The 17,716-nt window shown below is 50.7% G+C and overlaps 1 protein-coding gene across 3 annotated transcripts in view; it reads right to left on the bottom strand.

Moving 5' to 3' along the window:
- The window catches only part of LOC147111319 (MICOS complex subunit mic25-like), a 411,496-nt gene that overhangs the window by 392,476 nt on the left and 1,304 nt on the right, over positions 1–17,716 (bottom strand). For all 3 annotated transcript variants that reach the window (XM_086002087.1, XM_086002084.1, XM_086002085.1), the window contains exons 2-3: positions 11,008–11,083; positions 4,204–4,273 (exon numbers count right to left, since the gene is read on the bottom strand). In XM_086002087.1, the coding sequence (XP_085858213.1) occupies positions 4,204–4,273; positions 11,008–11,083 (146 nt within the window). The remainder of the gene's footprint in view (positions 1–4,203; positions 4,274–11,007; positions 11,084–17,716) is intronic.

Below are 17,716 nucleotides of genomic sequence, written 5' to 3' on the forward strand. Positions count from 1 at the left end.
GTCTTTCTATTAATGAAGAGGTTAGATTCTGTCCAGGTGGATAGATGATTTCAGCTATGTAAGCAGTGACCACAAGCTCTAAGGAGAGAGGCCATCTTAAGCACAGCTCCACATTTGCAGCAGAATACCTATCGTGCATTAGGTAGCATAATACTCCCATCGTTACAAGACAGCACATCACCCAATTTACTGTTAGCAATGCCAGCTCTGCTCCCAAGCTGTTAGAAACATAAGAGGCTGAAACGCACAGAGTGAAATAAGTCAGCATGTGAAAGAGGAGGGCAAATCGATGTTTAGGATGAGGTCCCGCCATCAGAACCCCAGTTCTGACATTTGCGTGATTCTCTTCACCTGAAACGCTAGTCGCTCTTTCAGATGCTAACAAACCTGCTGTGTATTTCAGGCCTTTTGTGTTATCCATTTCAGATGTCCTGACTCGTAGATTTTCTCTTTGTGTCTGGAGGTTAGAAGAGTAAAGAGAATATGCATTAGAAGAACAGAACTTGATTCCTTTGGAAGGGATAAAATGCTCGGAACCCATTTCACTGGCAATCCCAGCAAGCCTCTGTTCAGTGCACATTATTGCAACAAGGAGACCTGAAATTAAATTGCTATGAGGCATGTATTAAGGAATAACAAATGCATTAGAACAAAAGCACGCACAGGATCTGAAATTTTACTTTGTTTCTCCTAATGAGCAATTGTTGCAGCCCTCAAGGGGAAAAAGACAGAACAGGAACAAAACAGAGTGCTGCAAAATTAAAGTCACAGGCAGTCAACGGTGAAATTAAATAATTGCACACGACTAAACCCAGGCACAGTCACTTTTAGGGTTCACTACTATATACTAACAAAAAAAACACTTCTTTTTAAAAAAAAAAGGATTCTGCTTCTTTTCCCCCCATCTGCTCTCAGTTTTTTTTTTTAAGAGGGGCCTGGTGTTCTTTTGCCATCTATCCATTCATCATGTGATACTTGGCAATGAGTGTCAGCAGGCTATATGACTGCGAGAACCATCCCGGGCAAGCGTGTTCCGGTCCTCATCCAACAGCTGTGCCATCCTCCGGGGACATCCGCACGCATTTTCCAAGGGGTCACCGTGATAGCAATCAAGAACGGGACCTTTGCTGGCGTTGTACCAGCCCTCCCCAGTCCAGAAGTGCCGAGGTTAATTGCAGCGCCTCCAGCCAACCGAACACAGACCAGCGATAGAAGCAGGGACCTAATGATAGCTCCATGTTTGCAATAAGCTTAATCAACTTTGACCCAAGGGGTTATTTGCAAGCCTGAAATCTCTGCGAGTTAACATGAGTCAACAAGACAGCAGCTGTATAATCCTCCAGCCATCTGCACATTCGAACAATGTAAAATACCGTCAAAACTTAACAGCCCTGATATGACCACCATTTTGCAAATGCCCAAATTGTACCCTCCTCTACTTTTAGCACTAGCTGAGAATTCCTAACGATGACAGATTTTGTCTTTTTATTTAGTTCTGATGAAGGGTCCCAGACCTGAAACGTTAACTCTGTTTCTCTCTCCACGGATGCTGCCTGGCCTGCTGAGTATTTCCAGCATTTTCTGTTGTTATTTTGTCTTTTTATTGTAATTTTCGGGGTAAAGGATATTAATGCGGGGAAATATAACCATTTCCATTTCAAGCACCACATATCAGCAATGAGCGCTGCCGGGGCAGGTGCAAGGCACTGAGGTGCAGAGTAAAACTCATGCACTCTGCTCGAACCTCAGCCTTAACTCCAAATGAGCATTTTTCTCTGTAGCAGTGAGATATTTTACCACAGCATGCAGCCCATGGCCTCTCAAGGGAAGCTGCCAATTTAGCGCGACCTTTCACACTGACTAGCCCTCAGTGCTGCTTTTCCTAGCTGCATGCGTGTCCAATTTTGCTCTCAGTAGCACCCTGACCAATTACACACTTTCTCCCTCAGCTGGCTGAACACAGTAGTTGCATTTCTGCCTGTGCTTTTGGTTACCCCTCCTAATTCTACCACTCGGTGTCCATTTCTTTCCTTGCATTCTGTGAATCACCTTGGGACGACTTTAAAAAAAAAAATGTTACTGTTGTTGTTTCGTATGACGAGAAAAGCCTAGTTTGGCTCTCCATTCGATGGCCTCCTGAGATGCTGAGTGGAGAAATGAGGCGCCTCCTGCAACAGATCTCAGTGGGCAGGTTGATGTGATGTGTTCCATGGTCTGGGACTCACGGCCACAGTCGCACTTTGGGTCATCCCTCCTGCTCCTACCTTCTATGTTTCTATAGGGTACTGAATTTGGATGATCAGCCATGAGCTCATTAAATGGCGGAGCAGGCTCGAGGGGCCGAATGGCCTACTCCTGCTCCAATCTTCTATGTTTCATCTTCCTTGTGGAGCAGGTGGCCGCACCGCCCGTGCCCTGTGTGGATTCGGTTGAGCACTGTCCACTGTGCTCGATGGGGGTCGAAGCCAGGGTCAGTGATGAGGTGTTGGTTCTTTATGTTGCAGGCGTCCCACGATTCCGTCCAGCTGGAGAGTGGGTCGCTACCAGCTGCATGAATATTGGCTGCTGTTTCCCAGAATGGCCGACGCCATTTTAAACGCTTTCATGGTGGGTTTTTCCAAGCCTTCGTCAATGGGAAAGTCAATGTTGCTCATGATTTTTTTCCATCTCACTGAGCACGGTGGCGTCACAGTGAATGGCAGGCGGGGCCATATAAACGTTAACGGTGCTACATGAACGCAAGTTGTTGTAGCACGATTCGGCACAAGACAGTAATAATTTAATTGCCAACCCTAGAATGAGAGCCCATGGAACACCTGGCACAGACCCCAGCGGTGAAACACAATTCAACTCGGATCTCACTATTCACTCCTTTTATAATTAACTAGCTTCCTAAACTTTCTAATTCAGTGCATTACTTATTAAATTGAATTCAATTACTAGTTATTAATTTACTGACTATATTTGATAATTATCTTACTGTGGCAGTACCACCGGGTGTCCCTTACATATATAATGTACATAATTCATTTTAACCTAACTGTATGTATATTACTTACCTGTTTGGGCCGTTGCCCTTTTAAGAACGCGTCGTGACGTGGTGATGTCACGTCGCGCATCACGTGACTCGCCGAGACGCGAGCCGGCCCGGCTCGGCCTTCCGCTCCCGCGCCAGCACAACTCGGCCTACCGCGCCCGCGACTTCGGCCGCATCGGCCAGCTGCAGTGCCGGGTGCCTCTCGCTCCCGCGACTTCGGCCGCAACAGCCAGCCATAGCAACGCGCTGACGCAGCGGCGCAGGTCACGTGACCGCCCAAGCGCGAGCAAACGCGCTAACGTCACGACGCGGTCACGTGACCACACAAGCGCGGGAAAACGCGGCCGAGCATGATGACATCATCACGCTCTCCACAGGACTGCGGACTCAGTCCTCGTGGCATCCCCGCTGGGGAAAGACCTACTCTACAGTGCTCCTGCAACCATCTCACTTACCTGCTGTATTTCGTCTGCTTCCTGCATTAAAGAACTTATTTATTGTTCTCCTGAAGTCGAACTCGATTATTTAGTAGGCATTCGTCCAATACCTGCTGAGGTCAACCCGAATTCCTACATTACTATCTTAATGTATTTATTTGTACTGCTTTTAAAAAAAAAAAATTGATATCTAGCAAAGAAAAAAAAATGACTTGCATTTCTATAGGGACTTTCAAGATCTCAGGACGTTCCAAAGTGCTTTACAGCCAATTAAGTATTTTTTTGCTTTGAAATGTAGGCACTGTTGTAATGTAGTACACATGGAAGCCAATGTGAACAGCAAGCTCCCACAAGCAGTAATGAAATAAATGACCAGATAATCTGGGGGGTTTTTAGGTATTGGTTGAGGGATCAATGTTGGCCAGGACGCTGGGAGAACTCCCTTGCTCTTCTTCGACTAGTACCACGGGATCTTTTACATCCACCCGAGAGCGCAGATGGGAAGTACCTTTTGTATATCTAGGAGTTCCTCATTACAGTTAAAAATAACATTTCTGTCTGAATGTATTCAGTTCTACAACTTCAAGGCTGTTATTAGAAACACAGCCGTACCGTCCATGGGCAACACAACAGGAGATCAGTTGTCTGACAGCATGAAGTCCGATTGATCAATTTAAAGCAATACGCAAATGTTTCACAAAAGAAATCATTCCAGCAAATATGTCTTACCTCCTGTACAGCTCCTCTTCGGTCCCAGAATGCTTCAGTGTCGCGCTATCGCCCCATTGTTGATCAGGTCCTGTGTACGTGGAAAACAGTAAACGATCTCAGTAATGGCTTTTAGTTTTCAAACTATAATAAAGTTGACCCTACGAACCTCGGAAGCCGTAGTGTACCCGGGAACCGGTTACAGTGCTGAAAAGTCTCGAGACAAACAGTTTCATAATTTCAGGTGGAGAAATACACATTCCAGGCAATGTTCCCTCTCATTTTTTTCGGTGCGCAGGCTCTTTAACTGTCTGCAAATTTTCACGCATACGCGGTTTTTCCTCCACATAGAACTTCCAGACCGCTACGCAGCTGCGCAGCTTAACGGGAACGTTGATTCCAGGTACAGGAAACTTTGTGCTATCCGGCACCGACGGGACCGAGCTGTTGCCGTCCCATCAAAACTGCCGGACAAACCAGCGCTAATGTTGAAACATACGGAGATTTTGAGCTCCGTATCTGGCAACAAACCCTGTTGCTTAGCAACAGCTTCTAAACAGTCGGCCGTACCTTGCAAGCGTCTCTGTAGCTTAGCAACAGCTTCAGCGAGACCTTGCAGAGCCTGACTGGTGAAAAAAAAAGCAACGAAAATTTAAAAAAACTAACGAAACGGCTCCTGATTTTTGCCGGTGGATAAACCAAAGTTTCCTGTACTATACTTTAAGAAGCCACATGTAACTGAACTGTTCTTCCACTCATAAGCTCACTTCTCTCTTCCTTCCCACTGACATGACCGAGATATCCTGGCAGGTAAGAGGCGCGAAGGGCCGGACCAGGAGGTAAGTGCATTTACACCAATTCTTGTGGGCCAGGAGGAGCAGGAGTGTTTCCCCCTGACCCAACAAGCTAACATCTTTACAGACTCCGCGATGTCTGACTCCCCCTCCCCTCCACGCCCCCCCCCCCACCCCCCGCACCGTCAATCTGGTTGGCTGTCGGGCAGGAGACCTGTTGAGAAAATTTAAAAGACGTCCTGCAGGACATCTAAGAAGACCCATACTTCCAGGTTTCCCATCCGGATATCCTCTGCGCCCCCCACCCCTGCTCTCATGGCCCCAAGTAAATATCGGGGTCAAAGAATCCAACTTGTAAAGAGATTGCAGGCACGATCCCAGTGTTACAGTTCTGGCTTCTCCCCAACATTTCTATCTCATCCTCAAAGCAAAAATAGGCAGTTTCCACAAGCACACCAATGATCCAAATCTGTACCTTGTATAGCATAGCATGCCCAAGATTAACAATTATTCCCTAATTATAGTGCGCAGTACACTGGAGATCATATAGGCTGTTTCTCTTAAAATAGCACAAATACCACACTGACAGATCAATGCATTAAGGCAAAAACTACTTGGTGAAATTATTTAAAGTTAAATACAGAGAACAGCAAAATCTACACAGCACCTTTAGTGTAGAAAAACATCCCACATACATTTCACAGAGGCATAATCAGACAATAATTGAAATAGAGCTAAAGATTAGTATTAAGCGGGGTGATTAAAAGCTTGGTGAAAGAGGTGGGTTTTAAGGAGTCTTAAAGGAGGAGTGGAGACCTCCGAGCGCTCACTCGGAGGTCGAACTCCAAACCATCGTCAACACCTTCACCGAAGTGTACGAGAGCATGGGCCTTACACTAAACATCCGTAAGACAAAGGTCCTCTACCAACCTGCCCCCGCCACACAGTACTGCCCCCCGATTATCAAAATCCACGACAAGGCCTTGGACAACGTGGACCACTTTCCATACCTCGGGAGCCTACTGTCAACAAGGGCAGACGTCGATGACTAAGTCCAACACTGCCTTCAGTGTGCCAGAGCAGCCTTCGGTCGCCTGAGGAAGAGAGTGTTTGAAGACCAGGACTTCAAACCCGGCACTAAGCTCACGGTCTACAGAGCAGTAGTGATACCCGCCCTGCTGTATGCCTCAGAGACATGGACCATGTACAGCAGGCACCTCAAAGCACGGAAGAGGTACCACCAACGCTGCCTCCGCAAGATCCTGCAAATCCATTGGCAGGATAGGCGCACCAACGTCAGTGTTCTCGCTCAGGCCAACATCCCCAGCATCGAAGCTTTGACCACGCTCGATCAGCTCCGATGGACGGGCCACATTGTCCGCATGCCCGATACGAGACTCCCAAAACAAGCGCTCTACTTGGAGCTCCGGCACAGCAAGAGAGCCCCAGGTGGGCAGAGGAAACGCTTCAAGGACACCCTCAAAGCCTCCTTGAAAAAGTGCAACATCCCCACCGACACCTGGGAATCCCTGGCCCAAGACCGCACAAAGTGGAGGAGAAGCATCCGGGAAGGCGCCGAACACCTCGAGTCCCTTCGCCGGGAGCAAGCGGAAGCCAAGCACAAGCAGCGCAAAGAGCACACATCAACCCAAGCACCCCACCCACCCGCCCCTTCAACCACCGTCTGCCCCACCTGTGACAGAGACTGTAGGTCCCGCATTGGACTCATCGGTCACCTGAGAACTCATTTTTAATGTGGAAGCAAGTCATCCTCGGCTCCCAGGGACTGCCTAAGAAGAAGAAGTAAGAGTATTAGGTGGGGTGATTAAAAGCTTGGTGAACGAGGTGGGTTTTAAGGAGTCTTAAAGGAGGAGTGGAGAGCTTTAGGGACTGAATTCCAGAGCTTAGGGCCCAGACAGCTGAAAGCATGGTGGGGTGAAGGGAGTGTGGGATGCACAAGGCCACAGCTGACAGAGTTCCCGGAAGGCTATACGGCTGGAGGAGGTTACAGAGATAGGGAGGGATGAGGCCATGAAGGGATTTTAACACGAGGTTGAGAATTTTAAAACTGAGGCGTTCGGAGACCAGGAGACAATTTGGGTCAGCGAGCACAGGGTGAGCGGGACTTGGTTGGGGATAGAATACAGGCAGCCGTGTTTTGAATGAGCTGTATTTTATGGAGGGAGGAGGATGGTTGCCCAGCCACAAAAGCAGTGGAATTAGTGGTGTCTGGAGGTGACAATGTCTGTATGAGGGTTTTGGCAGCAAATGGGCTGAGGCAAGAGCAGAGACGGGCAATTTCACAGAGGTGGAAGTAGGCGGTCTTTGTGATGGAAAGGATCCGGGGTTGGGTGCTCACCTCAGGGTCAAACAGGACGCCAAGGGTGTGAACAGTCTAGTTCAACCTGAGGCAGTGGCAGGGGAGGGGATGGAATCGGTGACGAGGGTACATAGTTTGTGGCAGGGGCCGAAGACATAGAAACATAGAAGATAGGAGCAGGAGTAGGCCATTCAGCCCCTCGAGCCTGCTCCGCCATTCAATGCGATCATGGCTGATCATCCAAACTCAGTACCCTGTCCCTGCTTTCTCCACATATCCCTTGATCCCTTTAGCCTCAAGAAATATATCCAACTCCTTCTTGAATATGAAGGCGATGGCTTCAGTCTTCCCAAATGTGTACAACAATTTACTGAATGACAATAAAATTGGGACCAGGGCATTCGGGTTTGAGAGATCATTTTTAGAACATAATTCTTACAGCATCCAACACCAACAAGATTTTTCAACCAAAGAGTGAGGTTCATCTCCTGGCAGACCTTCCTGATGAGAGGCTGTATGTGGCCTCAGCAAATCCCAGTTCAATCCACAAAGTTCAGATTTGCTGCCAGAACTAAAGTCTGTTCAGAATTCCCCAGTATCGAATCAGTCCAAAAATGCTCTGAATTCAGACCCGTTAATCATTCATGATTAAAAAGGCACAATGGTGCAAATTATTGCATAGAATGATGATCAGCAAGAGGTTGTGTTGTCTGGTTTCCAAGTTCCAGATAGTGCTTGATCAAATACAATTTAATTAGTACTGTACCTAGAACAATGTCCCTGTATCCTGATTAATCAATCTGGCCTGGTCCCACAGACAATTTGCCGGCAGGCCTCGATTTTAAAATCATGTAAGCTTCCACTTTAACTTTAGCTATTTCTGAACTGTACGAGATAAAATACAGAAATCTCCCCATCACCCATGTCCTAATACTCCGGGTGATAGCAGGATAGAACCACAGAATGATACAGCAGATGAGATTCGGCCCATCGTGCCTGTGCCGTAGAGCTACCCAATTAATCCCACTGCCCTGCTGTCTCCATAGCCCGGTCATATTTTCCCTTCAAGTATTTATCCAATTCCCTTTTGAAAGTTACTATTGAATCTGTTTCCACCGCCCTTTCAGGCAGCGCGTTCCAGATCACAACAACTCACTTCATGAAATAATTCCCCTCATCTCCCCTCTGGTTCTTTTGCCAGTCACCTTAAATCTGTGTCCTCTGATTACCGACCCTTCTGCCACGGGAAACAGTTTCTCCTTATTTACTCTATCAAAACTATTCATGATTTTGAACACCTATATTAAATCCCTTCACCTTCTCTGCTCTGAGGAGAACCCCAAGGATGATGTCCCTACATTGCTGAAACTGCATAAAATACATTCAGTGAGATATCGGACGCGTTTGCTCATAATGTAAGATCTAAAGAGATTGTAGATTTAATTCTGGAGACTGCTGAGAAATGTTTCATTTCCGGCTCACAGAAAGCTCTTTTCTTTACCGAGAGTTCTATTCAGAATGGTGCAGCTAGAAATCCAGGTTTGTGCTTCTCGTCTGCTTTATCCAGTGATTTCTTTATCTGCCGATCCACAATTGCTGGCCTCAATACTTTTAATATTGTACCAATTACCACCTTGTGCGATAAAGACTTAACATTCATATGGTGCCTTCTCATAAGGTGTCAGCCATGGGTCAGTGGGCAGCACTCTCGTCTCCGAGTCAGAAGGTTACAGGTTCAAGTCCCACACCACAGACTTGAGCACAAAATCTAGGCTGACAAGTGCAGTACTGAGGGAGCACTGCACTGACAGAGGTGCAGTACTGAGGGAGCTCTGCACTGTCGGAGGGTCAGTACTGAGGGAGCTCTGCACTGTCGGAGGGTCAGTACTGAGGGAGCTCTGCACTGTCGGAGGGGCAGTACTGAGGGAGCGCCGCACTGTCGGAGGGGCAGTACTGAGGGAGCTCTGCACTGTCGGAGGGTCAGTACTGAGGGAGCTCTGCACTGTCGGAGGGGCAGTACTGAGGGAGCGCCGCACTGTCGGAGGGGCAGTACTGAGGGAGCGCCGCACTGTCGGAGGGTCAGTACTGAGGGAGCTCTGCACTGTCGGAGGGGCAGTACTGAGGGAGCGCCGCACTGTCGGAGGGGCAGTACTGAGGGAGCGCCGCACTGTCGGAGGGTCAGTACTGAGGGAGCGCCGCACTGTCGGAGGGGCAGTACTGAGGGAGCGCCGCACTGTCGGAGGGGCAGTACTGAGGGAGCGCCGCACTGTCGGAGGGGCAGTACTGAGGGAGCGCCGCACTGTCGGAGGGGCAGTACTGAGGGAGCGCCGCACTGTCGGAGGGGCAGTACTGAGGGAGCGCTGCACTGTCGGAGGGGCAGTACTGAGGGAGCGCCGCACTGTCGGAGGGGCAGTACTGAGGGAGCGCCGCACTGTCGGAGGGGCAGTACTGAGGGAGCTCTGCACTGTCGGAGGGTCAGTACTGAGGGAGCTCTGCACTGTCGGAGGGTCAGTACTGAGGGAGCTCTGCACTGTCGGAGGGTCAGTACTGAGGGAGCGCCGCACTGTCGGAGGGGCAGTACTGAGGGAGCGCCGCACTGTCGGAGGGGCAGTACTGAGGGAGCGCCGCACTGTCGGAGGGGCAGTACTGAGGGAGCGCCGCACTGTCGGAGGGGCAGTACTGAGGGAGCGTCGCACTGTCGGAGGGTCAGTACTGAGGGAGCGCCGCACTGTCGGAGGGGCAGTACTGAGGGAGCACTGCACTGTCGGAGGGGCAGTACTGAGGGAGCGCCGCACTGTCGGAGGGGCAGTACTGAGGGAGCGCCGCACTGTCGGAGGGGCAGTACTGAGGGAGCGCCGCACTGTCGGAGGGTCAGTACTGAGGGAGCGCCGCACTGTCGGAGGGTCAGTACTGAGGGAGCGCCGCACTGTCGGAGGGGCAGTACTGAGGGAGCTCCGCACTGTCGGAGGGGCAGTACTGAGGGAGCACCGCACTGTCAGAGGGGCAGTACTGAGGGAGTACTGCACTGACAGAGGTACCGTGTCTTTCAGATAAACCGAGGCCCCGTCTGCCCTCTCAGGTGGACGGAAAAGATCTCATGGCACGATTTCGAAGAAGAGCAGGGCAGTTCTCTCCGGTGTCCTGGCCAATATTTAGCCCTTCACCAAAATCATTAAAACAGATGACCTGGTTATTATCACATTGCTGTTTGTGGGACCTTACTGCGCGTAAATTGGCTGCAGCATTTCCTTCATTACAACAGTGACTACAGTTCAAAAAGTACTTCATTGGCTTTAAAGAGCTTTGAGATTTTCTGTGGTCGTGACAGGCGTTATATAAATGTAAGCTCTTTCCTCTTATCATATTTCAAAGCGCCTCTTATACAACAAATTATTCAAACCATTGAGTGAAAAACATGGCAGCTATTTTGTGGACAGCAAAATCCCGTAAACAGCAATGGCATGAATGACCAGTTAATCAATTAACTGAGGTGGCATGTTTAGTGTTGGTTAAGTGAAGAATATTGGCCTAGAGCCAGTAGACCTTCCTACTCTTTTTTTCAAATCATACGATAGGGATCTTTAATATTCTGCTGCTGCAAAGGCAGCACTCCCACAGTAATCCCAATATAAACTCTCAGAAATAATGTCAATGTTTCACATCAATACCAGCAGGTTTTACTGGAAATCCTAGTGCCACCCCTTTACATACCTGCAGAGACGGAGTTTGATGGCTTCGACAATGGTTGGGGCAGATCCTTCATTCGTGTGACAAGGCCTTCGGAGAGCTGCAAAGAAATACGTTTATTAAAGCTGTGATATTCTTTTCATAAGTCCTTCCCCATGAACTTAGCTACTTGGATTTGGACAAGGAAAGAGGCCGTCTTGATTGGCAGTCTAAGAGTGACATCTTTGTAAAATAAAAATCCAAGTACTAATTCCCAATAGCTCAAAGAGTACATATATGGTGTGGCACGGAGTCATATAGATCTGTAAGATCCCAGGTTCGAGCTAAATTAGCTCACCTCATCCAGGGTCCCAGTAAGAGCACTAAAAATACCTTCAATGGTTATTGGTTATAGAGATTGAGTAGATTGGGCCGATACTCTCTGGAGTTTAGAAGAATGAGAGGTGATCGCATGGAAACATAAGATTCTGGGGAGCATTGACAGGGTAGATGCTGAGAGTTGTTTCCCCTGGCTGGAGAGTCTATAATTAGGGGGCATAATCTCAGGATAAGGGGTCGGCCATTTAAGATTTCGCTCAGAGGGTTGCATATCTTTGGAATTCTCTACCCCAGAGGGCTGTGGATGCTGAATCGTTGAATATATTTAACGCTGAGATCGATAAGATTTAAGGACTCTAGGGGAATCAAGGGATGTGAAGACCAGGCGGGAGAGTGGAGTTGAGGTCGAAGATCAGCCATGATCTTATTGAATGGTGGAGCAGGCTCGAGGGGCCGAATGGTCTACTCCTGCTCCTAATTCTTATGTTTTTATGAAAGAGAGAAGAAAGCTTGTAATTATATAGCGTCCTATCATGCCTCTTGGAAATTTCCGATAGTGAATTACTCGAGTGCAGTGCCTATTGTTATGTAGGTAAACACAACAAAGCAGCATCTCACAAACAGCAGTGAGTTGAATGGCCAGGTAATCTGTTTTGGTGGTGTTGGTTGAGGGAGGAACCTTGGGCAGGAAGAACACGCTGCTAGTTTTAAAATGGTGTCATCAACCAGAAGCACTGGCACAATCAGGCCGGGCCTCAGTTTAATGTTTCACCCGCAAGGTGGTACCTCTGACAATGCAGCACTTTTTCAGTGTTGCGGGGGGTGTTCCTGGGTGCAAGGGTGCAGGCACCAGCACAGCCCTCTGGGATCTCACCAAAGTGTCCCTTCTTCATCTGTCAGCCTGGACCTTGAATGCAACTGCTGGTTCAGCGCGCATGGACAAAACAAAGACTGAGTTTTAACATGCACTGCACAGTACAGGAAACTTTCGTTTAACCGGAGGTTAAAAGTCCGGAAAGCTCTATCTACCGGCAAAATTCAGGAGCCATTTTCTATAAGTTTTTTTTACTTCTGGTTGCTTTTTTTTTTCCTAGTCAGGCTCTGCAAGGTCTGTAGCTAAGCAACAGCTTCAGCTAGAGACGCTTGCAGCTGCAGCCGACTGTTTTGAAGCTGTTGCTAAGCAACAGGGTTTGTTGATTCACACGGAGCTGAAAAGCTCTGTATGTTTTAACATTGCCGCTGGTTTATACGGCAGTTCTGATCTAACGGCACCAGCTCGGTCCCGTCAGTGCCGGATACCAGAAAGTTTCCTGTATGTTGCTGGCCCTGGGTTCAGTCCCGGGTCTGTGTCACAGTACATGCAGATCAGCATTAATATTGACAGTGGAGTCCTGGCCAATCTTTATCCCTCAACCAACATCACTAAAACAGATTATCTGGTCATTTATCTCATTGCTGTTTGTGGGAGCTTGCTGTGCGCAAATTGGCTGCTGCGTTTCCTACATTACAATATAGTGACTACGCTTCAAAAAGTACTTCATCAGCTGTAAAGCACTTTGGGACATGCTGAGGTCCTGAAAGTCTTTCTTTTCATCTTTAATGCTCATGGGCTACGGGGAGGGCGGAGGACGGGGGGAGGGGCGGGAAGAATCAGCCACAGTTCTCAGGCTTTAAAAAAAAGCAATGGTTCTCACCAACGTTCCCTATAAGGTGCGAGCGGGACCGGCTTTTTCAATGTAAAATTTCACGTATGCACGAAACTGCGAATGGGCCACGCAGCCCCTTCGATAGGCCGTGCACCAAAAAAAAAATCAGAGGGAACATTGGCTCTCGCTTCTAATTACTATCCTGGGCTACGATTCAGTTGGGTGGAGACAGAACCAGCTTCCAGGCTCACAAAAGATGCTCAAGCGAGCCAGACAGCAGCCATGGTGGAAACAGAGCTCCGCAAAGTCAACATGTTCATGAGAGAACAGGCCAGGGAAAAAACTGGAAGAGGAAAAAGAAAGATTAAAAGCAATGACAAAGTTCACACACAACCTGCCAACTGTGACATTTATCTGTAAGTTTTGAAGGTTTCACCTTGAGTTTTTAAAGGACGGTTCTGCACAACATTCAATTCAATTAAATTCTCACTACCCTGTCAACTGTCAAAAACAATGAGTTTTAAATAACAACTTCACAAAGGATTATCAGATCAGAGTGATTTTGAAAGTAATAGTCTGCGTTTGAGAATGGTATAATTGACTATCTCATCGCTATTCAAAAAGCCATCACATTGGGTTTACTACTTTGCTGTTCCAGCCTACAAAAGTTAATTCGAGGACAAAAGAACATAACAATTAGGAGCAGGAGTCGGCCATACGGCCCCTCGAGCCTGCTCCGCCATTCAGCAAGATCATGGCTGATCTTCGACCTCAACTCCACTTTCCCGTCCGATCCCAATATCCTTTGCTTCCCCTAGAGTCCAAATATCTATCTATCTCAGCCTTGAATATACTCAACGACTCAGCATCCACAGCCCTCTGGGGTAGAGAATTCACAAGATTCACAACCCTCTTAAGTGAAGAAATTCCTCCTCATCCCAGTCTTAAATGGCCGACCCCTTATCCTGAGACTGTGCCCCCTAGTTCTAGACGCTGCAGCCAGGGGAAACATCCTCTCGGCATCTACCGTCAATCCCCCTCAGAATCTTATATGTTTCAATGAGATCACCTCTCATTCTTCTAAACTCCAGAGAGTATAGGCCCAATCTCTCCTCATAGGACAACCCTCTCATCCCTGGAATCAATCTAGTGAACAATCAGGACATCTCCAGAGAGTTCTTTTCTTCAACATGTTCCCTTCCCCTCCTCTCCTGCAGCTGAAACTAGTGCTGTCGTGCAGTCCCGTCCAACTGTGAGCTGAGACACTTAGACCCGAGGTGTCCAACCTTTACTTACTGCGTACCCTCTTCCAGTTCTACCAGCTGCCCGCCTACCCCTACCAGCAGACAGGTTTTAGGCTGGACAGTTGTTGGGCAACTGAAACCACGCTGCATTGTATGGTGACTGGAGGCGAGGGCTCTGTACATCGTCTCTGTGTATCTGTGTTCTTATCGGTACGTCTTGAAGTAAATTAACTACTTTATATAACAAATTCCCACAGTTTTAAAGCTTTGCCCAAGTAGCCTATTATAAAAATGCAATAAATAAATAACAATCAATAAATAAAATTCACCATTAGACAATTTCTCCCACATAACCCACCCACGAGATGTTTCCCATACATCCCGCGTACCAGAGTTTGGGAACCCCTGACTCAGAGCATCGAGTTATTTGCTCGAGGTGGGGGAAAGACAATAAATGAGGCCACATCCCGAGAATTTTTTTTTTTTTTTAAATGGCAACTTTCCCTTTCAACTCCACATTGGACCAGACTCAAAATTTTCACCAGGAGCCCAGAACTGAAGCTGGGTAAGAAAGCTACTGTACCACAAAGATAGCACAGCGATGCGGTAAATGGAACATTAGTGAGTCGGAAGGTCCTGTTGGAAATGAGGAAGAAGGTACCGAAAGAAAGTTGTGGCCACTCATGATCAAGCTAAGCATTGTGAGGGATGGACCCCCGTCATCATATACAGGGTGGAATATTTTGAAAGGGGGGATGGGCTCCCATTATACACAAGGAGGTGTTAAGTTAAATTTCAAAACCAATAAAGGGACGAATTTGCTAAACCCCTCAAATCCTGACTCTCTCTCGCTGTGTGCTACCCAGGGCTGGGGCTGAGTGATTCAGGACCTGCTCTGCAGTTCCAGCCTCCATTTTTGGGGGGGTTTCCTGTATACTGGGTGAATTAGTTTGCAATCTCTCTCTCGCTGTTATTTTTACCCGATATATCACAGACCCAGAACAAGTACGACACACTGCAGGCCCGAGTGTCAGGCCCCATTGTCCAGACCCTGACTCATCACCACCCCCCACCCCCCACCCCCGGCCCTCTCCCCCTCCCCCACCCCCACCCTTTACCCCTCCCCTCCCCTCCTCCCTCCGCCACACTCTCCCCCCCCTCCCTTCGCTCTCTGCCGCCCATCTCCTCCTCTCTCCCTCCCACACCCTTCTCCTCCTCTCTCCCCTCCCTCTCTCCCTCCCCCTCCCGCCTTCCCTCCCTCCCTCTCCCGCTTTCCCTCCCTCCCACCCACCTTCCCTCCCTCCCTCTCCCGCCTTCCCTCCCTCCCACCCGCCTTCCCTCCCTTCCTCCCTCTCCCCCCTTCTCTCTTACCCCCACCCTTTCCCCCTCCCCTCCCATCTCCCTCCCTCGCTCTCCCACCCACCTCCTCCCCTCTCCTTCCTCTCTTGCTCTCTTCCGCCCTCCCCCTCCATCTCTCTCAACCTTCCTCCCTCACCCGCCCTTTCTCCTTTCCCTCCCTCTCCCGCCCTCTCCTCCTCCTCTCCGCCTCCCTCTCCTCCCCTTCACCCTCTCTTGCTCCCTCCCACACCCTCCTCCTCCACCTCTCTCCCTCCCACACCATCCTCCTCCTCCCTCCCCACCTCCCAATCCTGGCTTGCTCTCTCCCTCTCCTCTCTCTCTCCCACACCCTCCTCCTCCCTCTCCCACCATCCCCTTCCCCTCCTCCCCCTTCCTGTCTCCCTCCCACGCCATCCTCCTCCTCGCCCCACCCTCTCTCCCTTCCTCCACCCCCTTGCCCCACACTCTCGCCCTCCCTTCCCTCCCCACCCTCTCGCCCTCCCTTCCCTCCCCACCTACTCCTCTCTCACCTGCCCTCTCTTCCTCCCTCCCTCTCACCTTCCATCCCTCCGTCTCCCCTTCTCCCTCCCGCCTTCCCTCCCACTCCCTCGCCTGCCCTTTCTTCCTCTCCCTCCCCCCCTCCTTTTCTCACCTCCCCTTCTCACCTTCCCTCTCCCTCCCTCTTCTCTCGCTCCTCCCCTGCTCAACCTCTCACCCCTCTCCCTCCGCCTCCCTCCCACTCCCTCACTCACCCGCCCTTCCTCCCTCTCCCCTCCCTCACCTTCCCTCTTCTCCCCTTCTCTGCCTCTGCCTTGCCCCCACCTCCTCCTCTCTCACTCCCACACGTTGCCCTCCTCCTCCCTTTCACCCTACCCCTCCCTTCTCCCTCTCCCTTTTTCCGGCCTCTCCTCCCCCTTCCTCTCTCCCTCTCTCTTATCCCTCCCCCTTCTCCCGCACCCTCCCCCCTCCCCCTTCTGTCTCTTCCCTCCCTCACTCTCTCCTTCCCTCACCCTCCCCCTTCCTCTCTCTCCCTCCCACCCTCCTTCCTCTCCCTCCCGCCCTCGCCCTCCTACTCACCTTCCCCCTCTCGCTCTTTGCTCTTCTCTTCTCCCCTCTTACCCCTCCTTCCCTCTTTTCCTCCCTCTCTCACCTTCCCCCTTCTCTCCCTCTCCCCGCTCTCCTCCTCTTCCCCTCTACTCCCCTTCCACCCCCTCCCCTCACCCTCCCCTTCTCCCACCCTCCTCCTCTCTCCAACAACCTCTCCCTTCCTCCACCTCCTCGCCCCACTCTCTCCCCCCCCACTCTCCCTCGCCTTCCATTCCACCATCTCCCCTTCTCCCTCCCACATTCTCTCCCACTCCCTCTCCTGCCCTTCCCACCTCCCTTTCTCACCTCCCCTCTCTCCCTCCATCTCTCCTTTCTCCCCCTCTCCTGCACTCTCTCCTTCTGTCCCTCCCTCCCTCTCCCGCCCTTCCTCCCTCCTTCCCTCTCCCTCCTTCTCTCGCCTTCCCTCTCCTCCCCTCCCTTTCACCTTCCCTCTCACGTCCCCTCCCCTCTCCCTCTCCTCCCCCCCTCTCTCTCTCCTCCCCCCTCTCTCCTCCCCCACTCTCCCTCCCCTCCCTCTCTCCTCCCTCTCTTCTCCCCTCTCCCCTCCCTCTCTCCTCCCCTCCCCCTCCCCCTCTCCTCCTCTCCTCCCCTCCCCTCTCTCCTCCCCCTCCCCTCCCTCTCTCCTCCCCTCCCTCTCCCCTCCCCCTCCTCTCTCCTCCCACCCTCTCTCTCCTCCCCCTCCCCTTCCCTCTCTCCTCCCCCTCCCCTCCCTCCCTCCCGTTCCCTCTCTCCTCCCCCTCCCCCCCTCTCCCCCCTCTCCTCCCCCCCTCTCCCTCCTCCCCTTTCCTCCCTCTCTCGTCCCCCTCCCCCTCTCGTCCCCCTCCCCCTCCCTCCCTCGTCCCCCTCCCCCTCTCTCTCGTCCCCCTCCCCCTCCCCCTCTCTCTCGTCACCCTCCCCCTCCCTCTCGTCCCCCTCCCCCCCTCCCTCTCTCGTCCCCCTCTCCCCCTCGTCCCCCTCCCCTCTCGTCCCCCTCCCCTCCCCCTCTCGTCCTCCTCCTCCTCCCCTCCCCCCCTCCCTCTCTCGTCCCCCTCCCCTCCCCCTCCCTCTCTCGTCCCCCTCCCCTCCCCCTCCCTCGTCCCC

Source organism: Somniosus microcephalus, chromosome 11 (genome assembly GCF_052327205.1).
Source record: "Somniosus microcephalus isolate GS21.2 chromosome 11, FLI_Smic_1.0, whole genome shotgun sequence".
NCBI classification, from domain to species: Eukaryota; Metazoa; Chordata; class Chondrichthyes; order Squaliformes; family Somniosidae; genus Somniosus; species Somniosus microcephalus.